Source organism: Chlorocebus sabaeus, chromosome 14 (assembly GCF_047675955.1).
Source record: "Chlorocebus sabaeus isolate Y175 chromosome 14, mChlSab1.0.hap1, whole genome shotgun sequence".
Classification (NCBI taxonomy): Eukaryota; Metazoa; Chordata; class Mammalia; order Primates; family Cercopithecidae; genus Chlorocebus; species Chlorocebus sabaeus.
Genome location: NC_132917.1, coordinates 54,188,120 through 54,205,262, shown reverse-complemented (window position 1 = coordinate 54,205,262; position 17,143 = coordinate 54,188,120). Strand labels below are relative to the sequence as shown.

At 40.0% G+C, this 17,143-nt stretch overlaps 1 protein-coding gene across 2 annotated transcripts in view; it reads right to left on the bottom strand.

Moving 5' to 3' along the window:
• Window positions 1-334: 334 nt before the first annotated feature.
• The window catches only part of ACYP2 (acylphosphatase 2), a 203,312-nt gene continuing 186,503 nt past the window's right edge, over window positions 335-17,143 (bottom strand). For both annotated transcript variants that reach the window (XM_038006934.2, XM_007970636.3), the window contains one exon: window positions 335-793. In XM_038006934.2, the coding sequence (XP_037862862.2) occupies window positions 679-793 (115 nt within the window). In that variant the 3' untranslated portion in view covers window positions 335-678. The remainder of the gene's footprint in view (window positions 794-17,143) is intronic.

Below are 17,143 nucleotides of genomic sequence, written 5' to 3'. Positions count from 1 at the left end.
TGGTTAATAGGATATCTGTTGTGGGTGGTGGTTGAAAATCTTGATGCTTGCTATACTGAAATTGTGAGTTCTTGTTAGCCACCATCACTCAGCCTGAATGTTCACTGTACACAGCAATATAGAAGGCATTAAGTAGCTCCAACTGAATAATGTTCACATTAACCAGAATTTTAAAAACTCTTTGTTGATAATATTTTATGGTTATATTGATCATCACATACATTTATTTCTAAGTGCTGGTTGTTTTTAAAGAGTTTAATGACAAATTACTCAACTGTAGTAACAAATTATTCAGAGGATTTTATAATTCAACACAGACAACAGTATGTGAAAATAATTTTTAAATGGTTAACTTTATTTTATGTCTCGCCAAATAACATATGTCATATATGCTGTAATGTTCATTGAAATTAAAGATTCCATGAGACAAGTTTAAATTGTTCATACTAAATATTTTGTAATGACATTTTAATCTTAGCATACTACATTTTTGCTTGTTGAAAACATAGTTGAGTAAAATTATTCCAGTGTCAGACATTTTTAGTAACACAGTCGCTTAGCTTTCAGAACGGAAAGTTCCTTTTTCACCCTACTCTACTACTATTATTCTAGTATACATAGTCTTAAGAACATATAGTATCTATTGTGCAGTATAAGCATTACAATTTTTCTCCTCTATTAGTATCTAATACTAAAATTAGAGTATTCAAGTTTAGAGATGGTTTTTTCATTAGAAAAGTTTGTGCGGTCAATGCGAGAACTAGGGCTTCCAATCTTGCTCAGCCAGGACTTCCTACAAAAAACAGATAAATAAATCAAATTAGCATACAAAGTACACATGGATCAGCTAAAATGATCCCACAGTAGGTATTAATGGGAGTTTACCTTTACTAAGCAACTTTTTGCATATATGTGATATTTAAATTTGTTTACATTGTATATAGCACTCTAAGAATACCACAGAGTATAATGTGTAATTAAATATGGACAAAGAAAATCTAATAAATTAAGCACAGTCAATTCCTGATGATTTTATATTAGGGTTATCCCCCGCCCCCCAACTTAAAACACTCCAAGGCCACTGTTACCTAGCTCTTATACTCAAAATGATCAAAATATTTTTATAAGGAGCTTAGTAATAAAAACAATTTACTATTGTTTCCTCATTACTCAGCACATGGTAGATGTTTCATATATTTATATGTATGTAAATATATATATATACACACACACACACGCACACAGACATATATATGGTGAGAGAGATCCATACTAAAAGAATAAAGAAGAAACATGATTTTCCAAACACATTCAAGTAAGAAAAATTGCTCATCTACTTTTATCTATTCAAATACTGTTTCTTATCACAGATTAACAAAGCGATTGCATTAAAGGACAAGTTGAATGCTCTGAAATATTTTTCTGATTATTTAGTGCAATGTTTTATCTTATTAGTGATATCCACGTATGTAATTTATGCATTAGAGCACTTACCCAAGATGTTTCCTATATGGTTCGGGCCTATTATATATTGCTGACATCTCAGATAACACTGAGAACTTTCCAGAATCTTTCTACCTATTACTAATTAGTTGGGATGATAGATCTGTTGGGACTATGGGTTTATAAAATAGGGCTGTTTTATACAAATGATGGCTGTTATATCTGTTGCTGTTGTAGAAACATCCTATGAGTTTCCTCATATCCCCAAATTATTTCAGGTTGTGAAGCTAGGGCTGTATGCAGCTATGCAGTATGATATGTGACAATCTTATATAACTTTAGATTTAAAATATTTTTTAGGTTAGCTGAAAATTCCTCTTAATCAGGCTAGAGAAGAATTCCAATGATTCAAATTGCTATTGTGCTTTTTAACCCTTTATTTGGATCTTATTTGTGACAGTTTTACTGGCTGAGGTTAATTTAGACTTCTTTTTCTTTAGCTCAGTCAGTTGAAATCTTTAAAATGAAAATTTCATGTGTTGAAGGAAAAACTCAGTTCTTATGAAAAGGAGCTGATAGCTTCAACTTTACTAGTCACATCTTCTTGAAACCTCCTAGAAAAGAGAGACCACAAATAATACTGAAACCTAAAATTTATTAAGCACTAACAACTTTTTTATTTGAGGGTGGGGGGACAGGATCTCACTTTGTTACCCAGGCTGGAGTGCAGTGGCATGATCATGGCTCACTGCAACCTTGACCTTCAGGGCTCAAGTAATCCTCCAGCCTCAGTCCCCCAGGTAGCTGGGACTACAGGCATGCATCACCACACCTGGCTAATTTTTTTGAATTTTAGTAGAGACAAGATCTCACTACGTTGCCTAGGCTGATCTCCTGGCCTCAAGCAATCCTCCCTCCTCAGCCTCCCAAAGTGCTGGAATGACAGGTGTAAGCCACTGCACCTGGCCAAGCACTAACAATTTGTTCGGCACTATGCTAAGTTTTTTACATGTCTTTCATTCCACATATGAACCCTGTAAGTCATAGGCTATTATTGCCCCCAGTTATTGATGAGAAAAGAGAGACACTTAAGAGATAGTAACTTGCACAGGGTGGTTAGCAGAGTGGTTGTGAGGAGGATTCGGATTCTGAGTATATTTTGAAGATATCGTAAAAGTAGATTTGCTGACAGATTGAATGTGGGTGTGAGAAAAGGAGAGGAGTGAAGGATGACACCAGAGTTTTTGGTGTGAGTAACTAGTTGGATAGGGTTGTCATTTACTGAAATGGAGAGACTGTGAGAGGAGCAGATTTGGGGGAAGGGGAAGATCAGAGGCTCAGTTTTGGAATGTTACATTTGAGATGTCTGTTAGACATCCAAAGCGAGATGTTGAGTAGGCAGCTGGACCTACAAGTCTGGTTAGAGGAAATAAAATTTGGAATTTGTCAGCAGGTAGACAGTATTGAAAGCTATAAGATTGGCTGGGATCATCAAGAAAATGAATCTAGATAGAAAAGATAGGTCCAATGACTGTACTTTGGGGGTTCTCCAATGTTAAGTGCTCACGAAGCAGAGGAAGAACCAGAAAAGGAGGAGAATAAAGCATCCAGTGAGGTATGAGAAAAACTGGTGCCCAGGGAGCCCAATCAAGCCCTCAGGAAGTAGAGAGGGATCCACCAGGCCGATGCTCCTGGCAGGGCCAGTGAGGTGAGAAATGAGAACTGGCCATTGTGTTTAGCCATGTGGATGTCACCAGTGACCCTGGCAGGAGCAGTTGTGGTGGCATGAAAGCCATATTTGAATGGGCTCAAGAGAATGAGAAGGGAGAAAATGAAACCATGGAATCCGAGACTAGGACTACTGGGCAATGGAACTGCAATGACTAATCCACCTGAGCTGATAACTCAGTGTATTGACCTAGTTGAGATACCTGCCTGTATCTTGTCCTCAACATCAGGGACTTCTTCCCCAGCCGAAAGTACGGCCTGGAGCAATCTATGCCACTGATGGGGCAGATGGTCATGGTGTTGGGAGGCTGGGCTCTGCTTCCTCTGGGGGAGGATGGCCACTTTGTGTCATGGCTTCATATATGCTTCCCCTATTGCTAGGAACCACTCTGCTTGATCTGCCTCCTCAGTTAGGAGTGTTCTGGTCACCTGTCACTTGGCAGGCCCTGAGACCTCACTCTCAAGTGGTGTTTTTGCAGTCAGCCTTTGGTAAGTGTGGCTCAGGTCTAAAGATGGCAGAACTAAGAGTTATCCAAGCACAAAAATAGTCACAAAATTTCACAAAATTTATGGCTGATGAGAATGTGTGTGAAATATACATATATACGTGTATGTATACATATACAGACACGTGTGTATGTATACATACATATAAAATCACTCACCCTTAGTGTCAGAGTCACATAATTAAACAGTACTAGTTAATACAATTCAATAAATATTTAAGTAGGACTTTACGCAAGTCATTCTAGATACTGGAGGGCATACATAGAGATTTAAAATGGAATTCCTTCCCTCAGTAACTTACATTCCAATAGAAGAGTCTGGAGAATAATAAAAATGGCCATAATGTTAAGGCAGAATATGATGGGCAATGTGATTTATATTATACAAAGGGAGAAGGGAATTGGGGGGTTAACCTGGTCGAGGTTCTCACAGACATCTTTGTGACAGCAATGGCATTTGAGCTAAGTTTTAGAGAAGATATTAGTGTTTTTCCCCCAAATCTTAGAATGGGAAATGCCAGTTTAAGCATGACAGAAAACCAAGAAGCATAGGAAAAATGTTGGTAATGTTAGCAAATTTTAAAAATTCAAAACACTTGAATGACTGGAAGAAAGTCTTAAAGCCAAACAAACAGCAAACTGAAGAAACTTATTTGCAACTTTCTTACTATACAAATGGTACTTGAAAATTAATATACGTATGGTATATGGTATATTACCAATACGTATGGCTGTGCAATAGAAAAATGTGCAAATAACACAAGCAAATGAAAGGGAAAGAAATATAAATAGCCAGTAAATAATATGTAAAAACATTCTTACTCATACGCATAATTTTTAAAAATACAAATAAAGCAAGAATAAGCCACCATCTGTCACTTATGGAATGGTAAGATTTAAAAACTTGATAACATCCAGTAGTGGCAGTTAGGGTGTAGTTAGGCAATGTAGAAAAGAGGCACTTTTCTACATTGGTGATGGGAGTGCAAATTTGTACAGCTTTTTGAAAGGGCAACTTGGTACTACCTAACAAATTATTAAATGTTCTCATCTTACAAACATACTGTCATAAGGAGGGTACCCTGGGATTCAGGCTCTGAGATGATTAGCATGAAGTTAATTAGGGAGTGCTGTCAGGTTTAACAACTTGTGGAAGGCAAGGAAAGGAGACAAGACTGGACTGAGGGAGAAGTTGGGCAATGATGCAGTCTCAATGAAGACCTTGGCCAAGACTTAAGGAGCTCTGAAACTGAGAAGACCCTTCAGAGTTGTCTCAAGTTAAGGTGAGAAGGCTGGTCTTTATATTCCCCACATTAACCCAGTCGTTAGAGGAGAGCTGCCCAGGGAAGAATACGTGAACTTTAGTGAGGTTACTTTCTTCTGCTGAGGCAATTCCTGAAGAAGGCTGATGGCTAAGGGCCATCTTCCAGCAGCACTCCTGGCATCTAGGGGACTGAATCCTTCAGTCTTGAAAGGGAATCCGAGTGGTAGATCAGTGTCCTTTACACATACTCTCATAAGTAGCCAAAGGGAATGAATTGAAGATTCGAGCAAATGAGTGGTAATTGATGGAACAAGGCCCAGAGCAGTCAGAAGAAACAGGATCAAGAGATGAGTAGACTCATTTGGTATAGAAAAGAGGACACATTTTCTCTGTATGGAAGAGAAGACAGTAGATTTTAAAAACTGGAGAGCAATTTGTATAGGAAGAGGCATTCACATGAGATAGCTTCCATTTTCTCAGTGTGTGGGAGATAAGGTAATTTACTGAGAATAAGTGGGGTAGAGGAAGAGTTGAAGGATTGAATAAAGTGAAAAGGTGTAATAATCGCTAAAAGAGTTGACAAATGTTAAAGGAATTGTGAAAGAGCAATGAGGATCCTTAAAGTTAGTCTAGGTGACCAGGGACCTGCAAACACACCTGCCTGCAATGCAGTGTGTTCTTCAGATGCCTGTCCTGCAAGCGGGGTCCAAACCAGTGGGGCTTGGGATCAATGCCTGGGCCAGAGTTTTTTCAGTAGGGACAATCCATTTCAGAGGGCAGATTTAACAATTCAATCAGATGTTTCCTGGAGTGGGTGAAGGAGTATGAGCCTCCCTATCCACCAATCTGCAATGGATTTCTCTTTCACCCTACTGCTGAGCTGTGGTCTTAGGCTTTTTTTTTTTTTTTTGAGACAGAGTCTTGCTCTGTCACCCAGGCTGGAGTGCTATGGTGCAATCTCGGCTCACTGCAATCTCCACATCCCAAGTTCAAGCAATTCTTCTGCCTCAGCCTCCTGAGTAGCTAGGATTACAATCATGCGCCGCCATGCCCAGCTAACTTTTGTATTTTTAGTAGAGATGGGGTTTCACTGTGTTGGTCAGACTGGTCTCAAACTCCTGACCTCGTGATCTGCCCGTCTCGGCCTCCCAAAGTGCTGGGATTACAGGAGTGAGCCTCCGCAACCAGTCGTCTTAAGTTTTCTAGGGTGACCATTGCATCTGGGAGCCTCTGATGTTGGTATCTTGATATCTTTTCCCTTGGACTGGTCATCTTCTCCAGGCAAGATACACCCTATTTCCTGCCTAGAAGCTATGCGTCTGGTTATATGTGCCCTGAGAATCTGGGAAGAAGGTTAAGGCCTCAACATGTAGGGATCAACTTTTGATAAATCCCTGTCTTCAGCACTGCATCATTTTCTTAACTGTGTCTATAAAAATGAAACTCTGGCTGGGTGTGGTGGCTCACACCTGTAATCCCAGCACTTTGGGAGGCTGAGGCAGGTGGATCAGTTGAGGTCAGGAGTCCAAGACCAGCCTGGACAACATGGTGAAACCCCATCTCTACTAAAAAATATAAAAATTAGCTGGGAATGGTGGTGTGCACCTTTAATTCCACCTACTCAGGAGACTGAGGCAAGAGAATCGCTTGAATCTGGGAGGCAGAGGTTGCAATGAGCCGAGATCGCGCCACTCCACTCCAGCCTAGGTGACAGAGTGAGTGAGACTGTCTCAAAACAAATGAACTCTGGCTTCTGCCTGAGCAGGCAGGGCAGCTGCTCTCCTGTTTGACATGGGGGACAACTGCTTAGTAAGCAGATTTGGAATCAGTACTCTTATTTTTAGCCCCACCTTCATGCCCACTTCCAGTTGCCTGAGCCTTGAGGGATTTCCACTGTGTTAACTGGACCATTTCTCTGTTTTGGAAGCCTGTAATGCTTACAATCAAATTTGCACTACCACCTGCTCATGTGTTTTCTAGTTTCCAAAGTTTTATTGCTGTAGCTTTATCTCCCATTATTTGTCCTTGTGGATGTTTTTAAGGGTTTTTAAAAACCATTTTTACTGATATTTAAGTAGGGTTGAGGAGGGAGCAGAGGCAAATGCATGTGTTCAAAATATGCCATCTTTATATGAAAGTATGGCTTTATCCTTTATATTTAAATCTTTCATACATCTGGAATTATGTGATTGCCTTATATGAAAAAGATATCTTAATTTTGAATAGACATTTCCCCCAGCATCTTTTACTAAATAATTTATCCTTTTCTACAGTTTCCAAATGTAACTGTTATCTTACACTAAATTTGTGCATATGCCTGAGACTGTTTATAGGCATTCTATTTGACCCCATTGATATGTTAATCCCTAAACCAGTACCAAAGTATTCTAATTATTATAGTTTTAGAATATATTTTAATGTCCATTAGTCCCTGTACCCTCACCTCATTATTCTTCTAGTTTTAAATGTCCTTTTTTGTGTCATACATTCTATTAGAGTTTAGTATAACTTTATCCAATCTTTTCACATCCCCCTTTTTATAAAAAATTTATTATTATTATTATTATTATACTTTAAGTTCTAGGGTACATGTGCATAACGTGCAGGTTTGTTACGTATGTATACTTGTGCCATGTTGGTGTGCTGCACCCATCAACTCGTCAGCACCCATCAACTCATCATTTACATCAGGTATAACTCCCAATGCAATCCCTCCCCCCTCCCCCCTCCCCATGATAGGCCCCAGCGTGTGATGTTCCCCTTCCCGAGTCCAAGTGATCTCATTGTTCAGTTCCCACCTATGAGTGAGAACATGCGGTGTTTGGTTTTCTGTTCTTGTGATAGTTTGCTAAGAATGATGGTTTCCAGCTGCATCCATGTCCCTACAAAGGACACAAACTCATCCTTTTTTATGGCTGCATAGTATTCCATGGTGTATATGTACCACATTTTCTTAATCCAGTCTGTCACTGATGGACATTTGGGTTGATTCCAAGTCTTTGCTATTGTGAATAGTGCCGCAATAAACATACGTGTGCATGTGTCTTTATAGCAGCATGATTTGTAATCCTTTGGGTATATACCCAGTAATGGGATGGCTGGGTCATATGGTACATCTAGTTCTAGATCCTTGAGGAATCGCCATACTGTCTTCCATAATGGTTGAACTAGTTTACAATCCCACCAACAGTGTAAAAGTGTTCCTATTTCTCCACATCCTCTCCAGCACCTGTTGTTTCCTGACTTTTTAATGATTGCCATTCTAACTGATGTGAGATGGTATCTCATTGTGGTTTTGATTTGCATTTCTCTGATGGCCAGTGATGATGAGCATTTTTTCATGTGTCTGTTGGCTGTATGAATGTCTTCTTTTGAGAAATGTCTGTTCATATCCTTTGCCCACTTTTTGATGGGGTTGTTTGTTTTTTTCTCATAAATTTGTTTGAGTCCTTTGTAGGTTCTGGATATTAGCCCTTTGTCAGATGAGTAGATTGCAAAAATTTTCTCCCATTCTGTAGGTTGCCTGTTCACTCTGATGGTAGTTTCTTTTGCTGTGCAGAAGCTCTTTAGTTTAATGAGATCCCATTTGTCAATTTTGGTTTTTGCTGCTGTTGCTTTTGGTGTTTTAGACATGAAGTCTTTGACCATGCCTATGTCCTGAATGGTACTACCTAGGTTTTCCTCTAGGATTTTTATGGTATTAGGTCTAACATTTAAGTCTCTAATCCATCTTGAATTAATTTTCGTATAAGGAGTAAGGAAAGGATCCAGTTTCAGCTTTCTACTTATGGCTAGCCAATTTTCCCAGCACCATTTATTAAATAGGGAATCCTTTCCCCATTTCTTGTTTCTCTCAGGTTTGTCAAAGATCAGATGGCTGTAGATGTGTGGTATTATTTCTGAGGACTCTGTTCTGTTCCATTGGTCTATATCTCTGTTTTGGTACCAGTACCATGCTGTTTTGGTTACTGTAGCCTTGTAGTATAGTTTGAAGTAGGTAGCGTGATGCCTCCAGCTTTGTTCTTTTGACTTAGGATTGTCTTGGAGATGCGGGCTCTTTTTTGGTTCCATATGAACTTTAAAGCAGTTTTTTCCAATTCTGTGAAGAAACTCATTGGTAGCTTGATGGGGATGGCATTGAATCTATAAATTATCTTGGGCAGTATGGCCATTTTCACGATATTGATTCTTCCTATCCATGAGCATGGTATGTTCTTCTATTTGTTTGTGCCCTCTTTTATTTCACTGAGCAGTGGTTTGTAGTTCTCCTTGAAGAGGTCCTTTACATCCCTTGTAAGTTGGATTCCTAGGTATTTTATTCTCTTTGAAGCAATTGTGAATGGAAGTTCATTCATGATTTGGCTCTCTGTTTGTCTGTTACTGGTGTATAAGAATGCTTGTGATTTTTGCACATTAATTTTGTATCCTGAGACTTTGCTGAAGTTGCTTATCAGCTTAAGGAGATTTTGGGCTGAGACAATGGGGTTTTCTAAATATACAATCATGTCATCTGCAAAGAGGGACAATTTGACTTCTTTTCCTAACTGAATCCCCTTGATTTCTTTCTCTTGCCTGATTGCCCTAGCCAGAACTTCCAACACTATGTTGAATAGGAGTGGTGAGAGAGGGCATCCCTGTCTTGTGCCAGTTTTCAAAGGGAATTTTTCCAGTTTTTGCCCATTCAGTATGATATTGGCTGTGGGTTTGTCATAAATAGCTCTTATTATTTTGAGGTATGTTCCATCAATACCGAATTTATTGAGCGTTTTTAGCATGAAGGGCTGTTGAATTTTGTCAAAAGCCTTTTCTGCATCTATTGAGATAATCATGTGGTTCTTGTCTTTGGTTCTGTTTATATGCTGGATTACGTTTATTGATTTGTGTATGTTGAACCAGCCTTGCATCCCAGGGATGAAGCCCACTTGATCATGGTGGATAAGCTTTTTGATGTGCTGCTGAATCCAGTTTTCCAGTATTTTATTGAGGATTTTTGCATCGATGTTCATCAGGGATATTGGTCCAAAATTCTCTTTTTTTATTGTGTCTCTGCCAGGCTTTGGTATCAGGATGATGTTGGCCTCATAAAATGAGTTAGGGAGGATTCCCTCTTTTTCTATTGATTGGAATAGTTTCAGAAGGAATGGTACCAGCTCCTCCTTGTACCTCTGGTAGAATTCAGCTGTGAATCCATCTGGTCCTGGACTTTTTTTGGTTGGTAGGCTATTAATTATTGCCTCAATTTCAGAGCCTGCTATTGGTCTATTCAGGGATTCAACTTCTTCCTGGTTTAGTCTTGGAAGAGTGTAAGTGTCCAGGAAATTATCCATTTCTTCTAGATTTTCTAGTTTATTTGCGTAGAGGTGTTTATAGTATTCTCTGATGGTAGTTTGTATTTCTGTGGGGTTGGTGGTGATATCCCCTTTATCATTTTTTATTGCGTCTATTTGATTCTTCTCTCTTTTCTTCTTTATTAGTCTTGCTAGTGGTCTGTCAATTTTGTTGATCTTTTCAAAAAACCAACTCCAGGATTCATTGATATTTTGGAGGGTTTTTTGTGTCTCTATCTCCTTCAGTTCTGCTCTGATCTTAGTTATTTCTTGCCTTCTGCTAGCTTTTGAATGTGTTTGCTCTTGTTTCTCTAGTTCTTTTAATTGTGATGTTAGAGTGTCAATTTTAGATCTTTCCTGCTTTCTCTTGTGGGCATTTAGTGCTATAAATTTCCCTCTATGCACTGCTTTAAATGTGTCCCAGAGATTCTGGTATGTTGTATCTTTGTTCTCATTGGTTTCAAAGAACATCTTTATTTCTGCCTTCATTTCGTTATGTACCCAGTAGTCATTCAGGAGCAGGTTGTTCAGTTTCCATGTAGGTGAGTGGTTTTGATTGAGTTTCTTAGTCCTGAGTTCTAGTTTGATTGCACTGTGGTCTGAGAGACAGTTGTTATAATTTCTGTTCTTGTACATTTGCTGAGGAGTACTTTACTTCCAATTATGTGGTCACTTTTGGAATAAGTGCGATGTGGTGCTGAGAAAAATGTATATTCTGTTGATTTGGGGTGGAGAGTTCTATAGATGTCTATTAGGTCTGCTTGCTGCAGAGATGAGTTCAATTCCTGGATATCCTTGGTAACTTTCTGTCTCGTTGATCTGTCTAATGTTGACAGTGGAGTGTTGAAGTCTCCCATTATTATTTGTATGGGAGTCTAAGTCTCTTTGTAAGTCTCTAAGGACTTGCTTTATGAATCTGGGTGCTCCTGTATTGGGTGCATATATATTTAGGATAGTTAGCTCTTCCTGTTGAATTGATCCCTTTACCATTATGTAATGGCCTTGTCTCTTTTGATCTTTGATGGTTTAAAGTCTGTTTTATCAGAGACTAGTATTGCAACCCCTGCTTTTTTTTGTTCTCCATTTGCTTGGTAGATCTTCCTCCATCCCTTTATTTTGAGCCTATGTATGTCTCTGCATGTGAGATGGGTCTCCTGAATACAGCAGACTGATGGGTCTTGACTCTTTATCCAGTGTGCCAGTCTGTGTCTTTTAATTGGAGCATTTAGTCCATTTACATTTAAGGTTAATATTGTTATGTGTGAACTTGATCCTGCCATTATGATATTAACTGGTTATTTTGCTCGTTAGTTGATGCAGTTTCTTCCTAGTTTCGATGGTCTTTACATTTTGGCATGTTTTTGCCATGGCTGGTACCAGTTGTTCCTTTCCATGTTTAGTGCTTCCTTCAGGGTCTCTTTTGTAAGGCAGGCCTGGTGGTGACAAAATCTCTAAGCATTTGCTTATCTGTAAAGGATTTTATTTCTCCTTCACTTATGAAACTTAGTTTGGCTGGATATGAAATTCTGGGTTTAAAATTCTTTTCTTTAAGAATGTTGAATATTGGCCCCCACTCTCTTCTGGCTTGGAGAGTTTCTGCTGAGAGATCTGCTGTTAGTCTGATGGGCTTCCCTTTGTGGGTAACCCGACCTTTCTCTCTGGCTGCCCTTAAAATTTTTTCCTTCATTTCAACTTTGGTGAGTCTGGCAATTATGTGTCTTGGAGTTGCTCTTCTCAAGGAGTATCTTTGTGGCGTTCTCTGTATTTCCTGGATTTGAATGTTGGCCTGCCCTACTAGGTTGGGGAAGTTCTCCTGGATGATATCCTGAAGAGTGTTTTCCAACTTGGTTCCATTTTCCCCCTCACTTTCAGGCACCCCGATCAGACGTAGATTTGGTCTTTTTACATAATCCCATACTTCTTACAGGCTTTGTTCATTTCTTTTTCTTCTTTTTTCTTTAGGTTTCTCTTCTCGCTTCATTTCATTCATTTGATCCTCAATCGCTGATACTCTTTCTTCCAGTTGATCGAGTCGGTTACTGAAGCTTGTGCATTTGTCACGTATTTCTCGTGTCATGGTTTTCATCTCTGTCATTTCGTTTGTGACCTTCTCTGCAATAATTACTCTAGCTATCAATTCTTCCACTCTTTTTTCAAGATTTTTAGTTTCTTTGCGCTGGGTACGTAATTCCTCCTTTAGCTCTGAGAAGTTTGATGGACTGAAGCCTTCTTCTCTCATCTCGTCAAAGTCATTCTCCGTCCAGCTTTGATCCGTTGCTGGCGATGAGCTGTGCTCCTTTGCAGGGGGAAATGCGCTCTTATTTTTTGAATTTCCAGCTTTTCTGACCTGCTTTTTCCCCATCTTTGTGGTTTTATCTGCTTCTGGTCTTTGATGATGGTGACGTACTGATGGGGTTTTGGTGTAGGTGTCCTTCCTGTTTGATAGTTTTCCTTCTAACAGTCAGGACCCTCAGCTGTAGGTCTGTTGGAGATTGCTTGAGGTCCACTCCAGACCCTGTTTGCCTGGGTATCAGCAGCAGAGGCTGCAGAAGATAGAATATTGCTAAACAGCGAGTGTACCTGTCTGATTCTTGCTTTGGAAGCTTCCTCTCAGGGGTGTACTCCACCCTGTGAGGTGTGGGGTGTCAGACTGCCCCTAGTGGGGGATGTCTCCCAGTTAGGCTACTCAGGGGTCAGGGACCCACTTGAGCAGGCAGTCTGTCCCTTCTCAGATCTCAACCTCTGTGTTGGGAGATCCACTGCTCTCTTCAAAACTATCAGATAGAGTCGTTTGCATCTGCAGAGGTTTCTGCTGCTTTTGTTGTTGTTGTTGTTTAGCTGTGCCCTGTCCAGAGGTGGAGTCTACAGAGACAGGCAGGTTTCCTTGAGCTGCTGTGAGCTCCACCCAGTTCAAGCTTCCCAGCAGCTTTGTTTACCTACTTAAGCCTCAGCAATGGCAGGCGCCCTTCCCCCAGCCTCGCTGCTGCCTTGCAGTTAGATCGCAGACTGCTGTGCTAGCAATGAGGGAGGCTCTGTGGGCGTGGGATCCTTCTGGCCAGTTGTGGGATATAATCTCCTGGTGTGCGCCGTTTGCTTAAAGCACAGTATTGGGGTGGGAATTACCCGATTTTCCAGGTGTTGTGTGTCTCATTTCCCCTGGCTAGGAAAAGGGATTCCCTTCCCCCTTGTGCTTCCCAGGTGAGGCGATGCCTCGCCCTGCTTCAGCTCTTGCGGTCGGGCTGCAGCAGCTGACCAGCACCGATTGTCCCGCACTCCCTAGTGAGATGAACCCAGTACCTCAGTTGAAAATGCAGAAATCACCGGTCTTCTGTGTCGCTCACGCTGGGAGTTGGAGACTGGAGCTGTTCCTATTCGGCCATCTTGCTCCGCCCCCTCCCACATCCCCTTTTAAACCTAAAAATAATTTGAAGAGAAGTGGCAATTCTAACATTTGTCATCAAGAGTGAAAATTTTCTCCAGTTTTGCTCAAGTCTTTAAGTTTCTCTCTAAAATTTTATAGTTTGTTTAATTCAGGTCCTGTGTATTTCTTGATAAATTTATACTCAGTTATATTTTTCTTCCTATTTTGAACAAGATGCTTTTTAATCATTATGTTTTTAAACAAGATACAGGAAAACTGGTGATCTCTTATATTGTAATCAGATGCCTTACTGAACTCCTTTAGTAGTATAATAGTTTTTCTTTTTCTTGGGGTTGCTAGGTAAACCACCCCATGTATTTTTCCTGAATTATTTTCCCCAAATTCATTCTGCTAGTTCATTTTATCACATTCGCTGGACTGCATAATTTTTTTGTTTGTTCATTTTTTGTTGTTGAGAGGGGGGGTCTCACTTTGTCACCCAGGTTGGAACGCAGTGGCACAATAATAGTGCACCGTAATCTCGAACTCCTGAGCTTCAGCAATCCTCCCATCTCAGCCTCTCAAGTATCTGGGACTACAGGAATGAGCCACTATGCCTGGTTAATTAAAAATTTGTGTGTGTGTGTGTGGAGATGGAGTCTCAGTATGTTGCCCAGGCTTGTCTTAAACTCCTGGACTCAAGTGATCCTCCCACCTTGGTCTCCTAAAGTGTTAGGATTACAGGTGTGAGCCACTGCACTCGGCCACATAATTTCAAATATCTTAGGCTATCAAGCCAGTTTGACTACTTGCCTTTCAGAAAATTTCTACAGTAAGTGTGCAAAGAAAGAAAGAAAAAATAGGAACAGTGTTCACCTACCCAAGGAGCCAACACAACCACAATACACTGCTCTGGTACCAGCATATTTTACCTATAAGTTTAATTTACTTAATAAATATTGAATGGATGGATGGGTAGGTGGATGAATTATATTTGCTTGAATGTAGCAAATGTTAATTGAAGTCTAGTATTTCTGTGGTAAATCTGAATCAGTTTTGTGTGCATGTATCTTTCAGGTATTTCTATTTAAGAAGGGTGGTCCACTGATAAGCTTACACAAACAAAACAGAAGGTTCAACTAGTAAAAATGAAAGGATAATAATGTAAACTGGAAACTTCTGTTGATAGAAGTCAGGTTGTTTGATAACCACGTGTCCCTCTTCACTCTAATATATTTTACATGCTTATGTAAAGGTTTTGAAAATGAAACTAATTTTTGTAAAGTCTATTTTTATTCCTTTACAAAAATCATATTGCTTTTAATTATGAAGTAACAATATAAGAGGAGATTTCACTATGGATGCATTTTTTCTATGTTTGATGAGGATCATAGACAGTGGTGAAGACAATTTTTTTATGGAATGGAAAAGGACAATGATCTTGGGTGTATTACTTTTAATTATCCCTCAGGCCACCTTTGCATTAATAAATAAATAAAACATGGTGCTGATAAATGTTAAATGACCAAGGAAAAATCTATTTGTGTAATAAACTAACTGTGCTATATTTTTTGTTCCTGTACAGTCAGTCACCAACTATTGGTCCCCTCAGGGTTTCCACAGCATTCTCATTCTTTAGTACAGATGGCACGTATTTAGCCATCAAATACAGTAAGCACCACACATTTTGCTTTGGAAGCCAGCAGAGAGGCCAGCTGTGGCCTTCTAAAATGCACTTAGGTTTCTACCGTTCTAGGGCCTCCTCTTTGACTGTCCCATGTGAAAATGGCCCCCACCGCTACTCTGTTGTATGCATCCTGACAGTGATCACATTCTGTAATTGCTATGTTTATGTAATTGTCTATGTGTTTATTATATGCCTCTTCCACAATATAATGCAAATTCTAAGAAGGTGGCAGGATCAGGCTGGGTGCCGTGGGTCATGCTGTAATTCTAGCACTTTGGGAAGCGGAAGCGGGCAGATCACTTGAGGCCAGGAATGCGAGACCATCCTGGCCAACATGGTGAAACTCTGTCTCTACTGAAAATACAAAAATTAGCCAGGCATAGGGGTGGGTGCCTGTAATCCCAGCTACTTGGGAGGCTGAGGTACGAGAATTGCTCGAACTGGGGATGCGCAGGTTGCAGTGAGCCGAGACCATGCCACTGCACTCCAGCCTGGGCGACAGAGAGAGACTCTGTCTCACATACACACAGAAAGAAGGTGGCAGGATTGGTCTTACTATTAGATTCCCAACAGCTAGCGTGATGCCTGCTGATAGTGGGTACTCAATAAATACATATTCATAAATATGTACAATTATAGGTCAATTACAAATAAAATAAAACTTAAAAAAGAAATATCCCCCGACCCCGAAGAAATAAATGTATATTGAATGAATGAGCCTTTGTCATCTGCCTGCCTTCTTCAGGTCTACAGCTTCCATGCGTGGTAGGAGGGCGATTTCTAGGCACCTATACCGTCCACACACAGAAAGGAACCCTGAATGCTACTTTTTAACTCTTTGATTTTTATCTCACAAAAAACAAAACCCTCACTTTTTAAAATACTCTGCAAGTTAGAGAAATATTTGCTCTTATTACAGAAACTCATAAAATATTTTATTCATGGTAGTCCCTTCTGAAGTACACAAGCAATAACTATATTCTTGCTCTTAAAGGACATTGGAGACCTATGGATTCAGGGACCTAGTGACCAGAATAGAAGCAGGTGAACCAAGATTACTTGTGCAATTGGTTCATTTATCTGTGCCAGCCCCCAATATTATTGCATGTTTTTGTGCTTGTGAGTTTATTCATTACATAAATATACATGGTAACTGGCTTTACCCAGAGTTCAAGGTAATTCTTACAACACCACAGGAGGGCCAAGTCCATCCTGCAAGCCGAGTCACATGACATTCCATCAGCTTCTGTCAAGTCCAGTGCACAGCTGTATATGCTCAACTATATAGTATAAAAATCCTTAGACATTTTTTCTTAGTATCTCAAAGATGTGCAAACATCTATTGTACTTATTGTATTAACTCAGGATATTTTACTCCTTTTTTTTTTTTTTTTTTTTAAAGAGACAGGGTCTTACTTTGTCACCCAGGCTGAAATACAGTGGTATGATCATGACTCACTCTGGCCTCAACCTCCTGGGCTCAGGGGATCTGCCCGCCTCAGCTTCCAGAGTAGCTGGGACTATAAATGTGTGCCACCACATCTGGGTAATTTTTAAAAAATTTTTTTTGTAGAGATGGGATCTCACTATGTTGCTCAGGCTGGTCTCAAACTCCTGGCCTTACGCACTTCTCCCACCTCAGCCTCCCAAGAGCTGCAATTACAGGAGTGAGCCACCACGCCCAGCCTCAAGATTTTTAAAGAGGAGAATCCTTTCTTTCAACATAATCTTGCACAAAGGCTTCATACTTACAGTAGACAAGTTTTTCTCTGAAGCAAGGGAATGGTTGGGGGCATATGTGTGTACTCGTGTGTATGTCCACCTGCA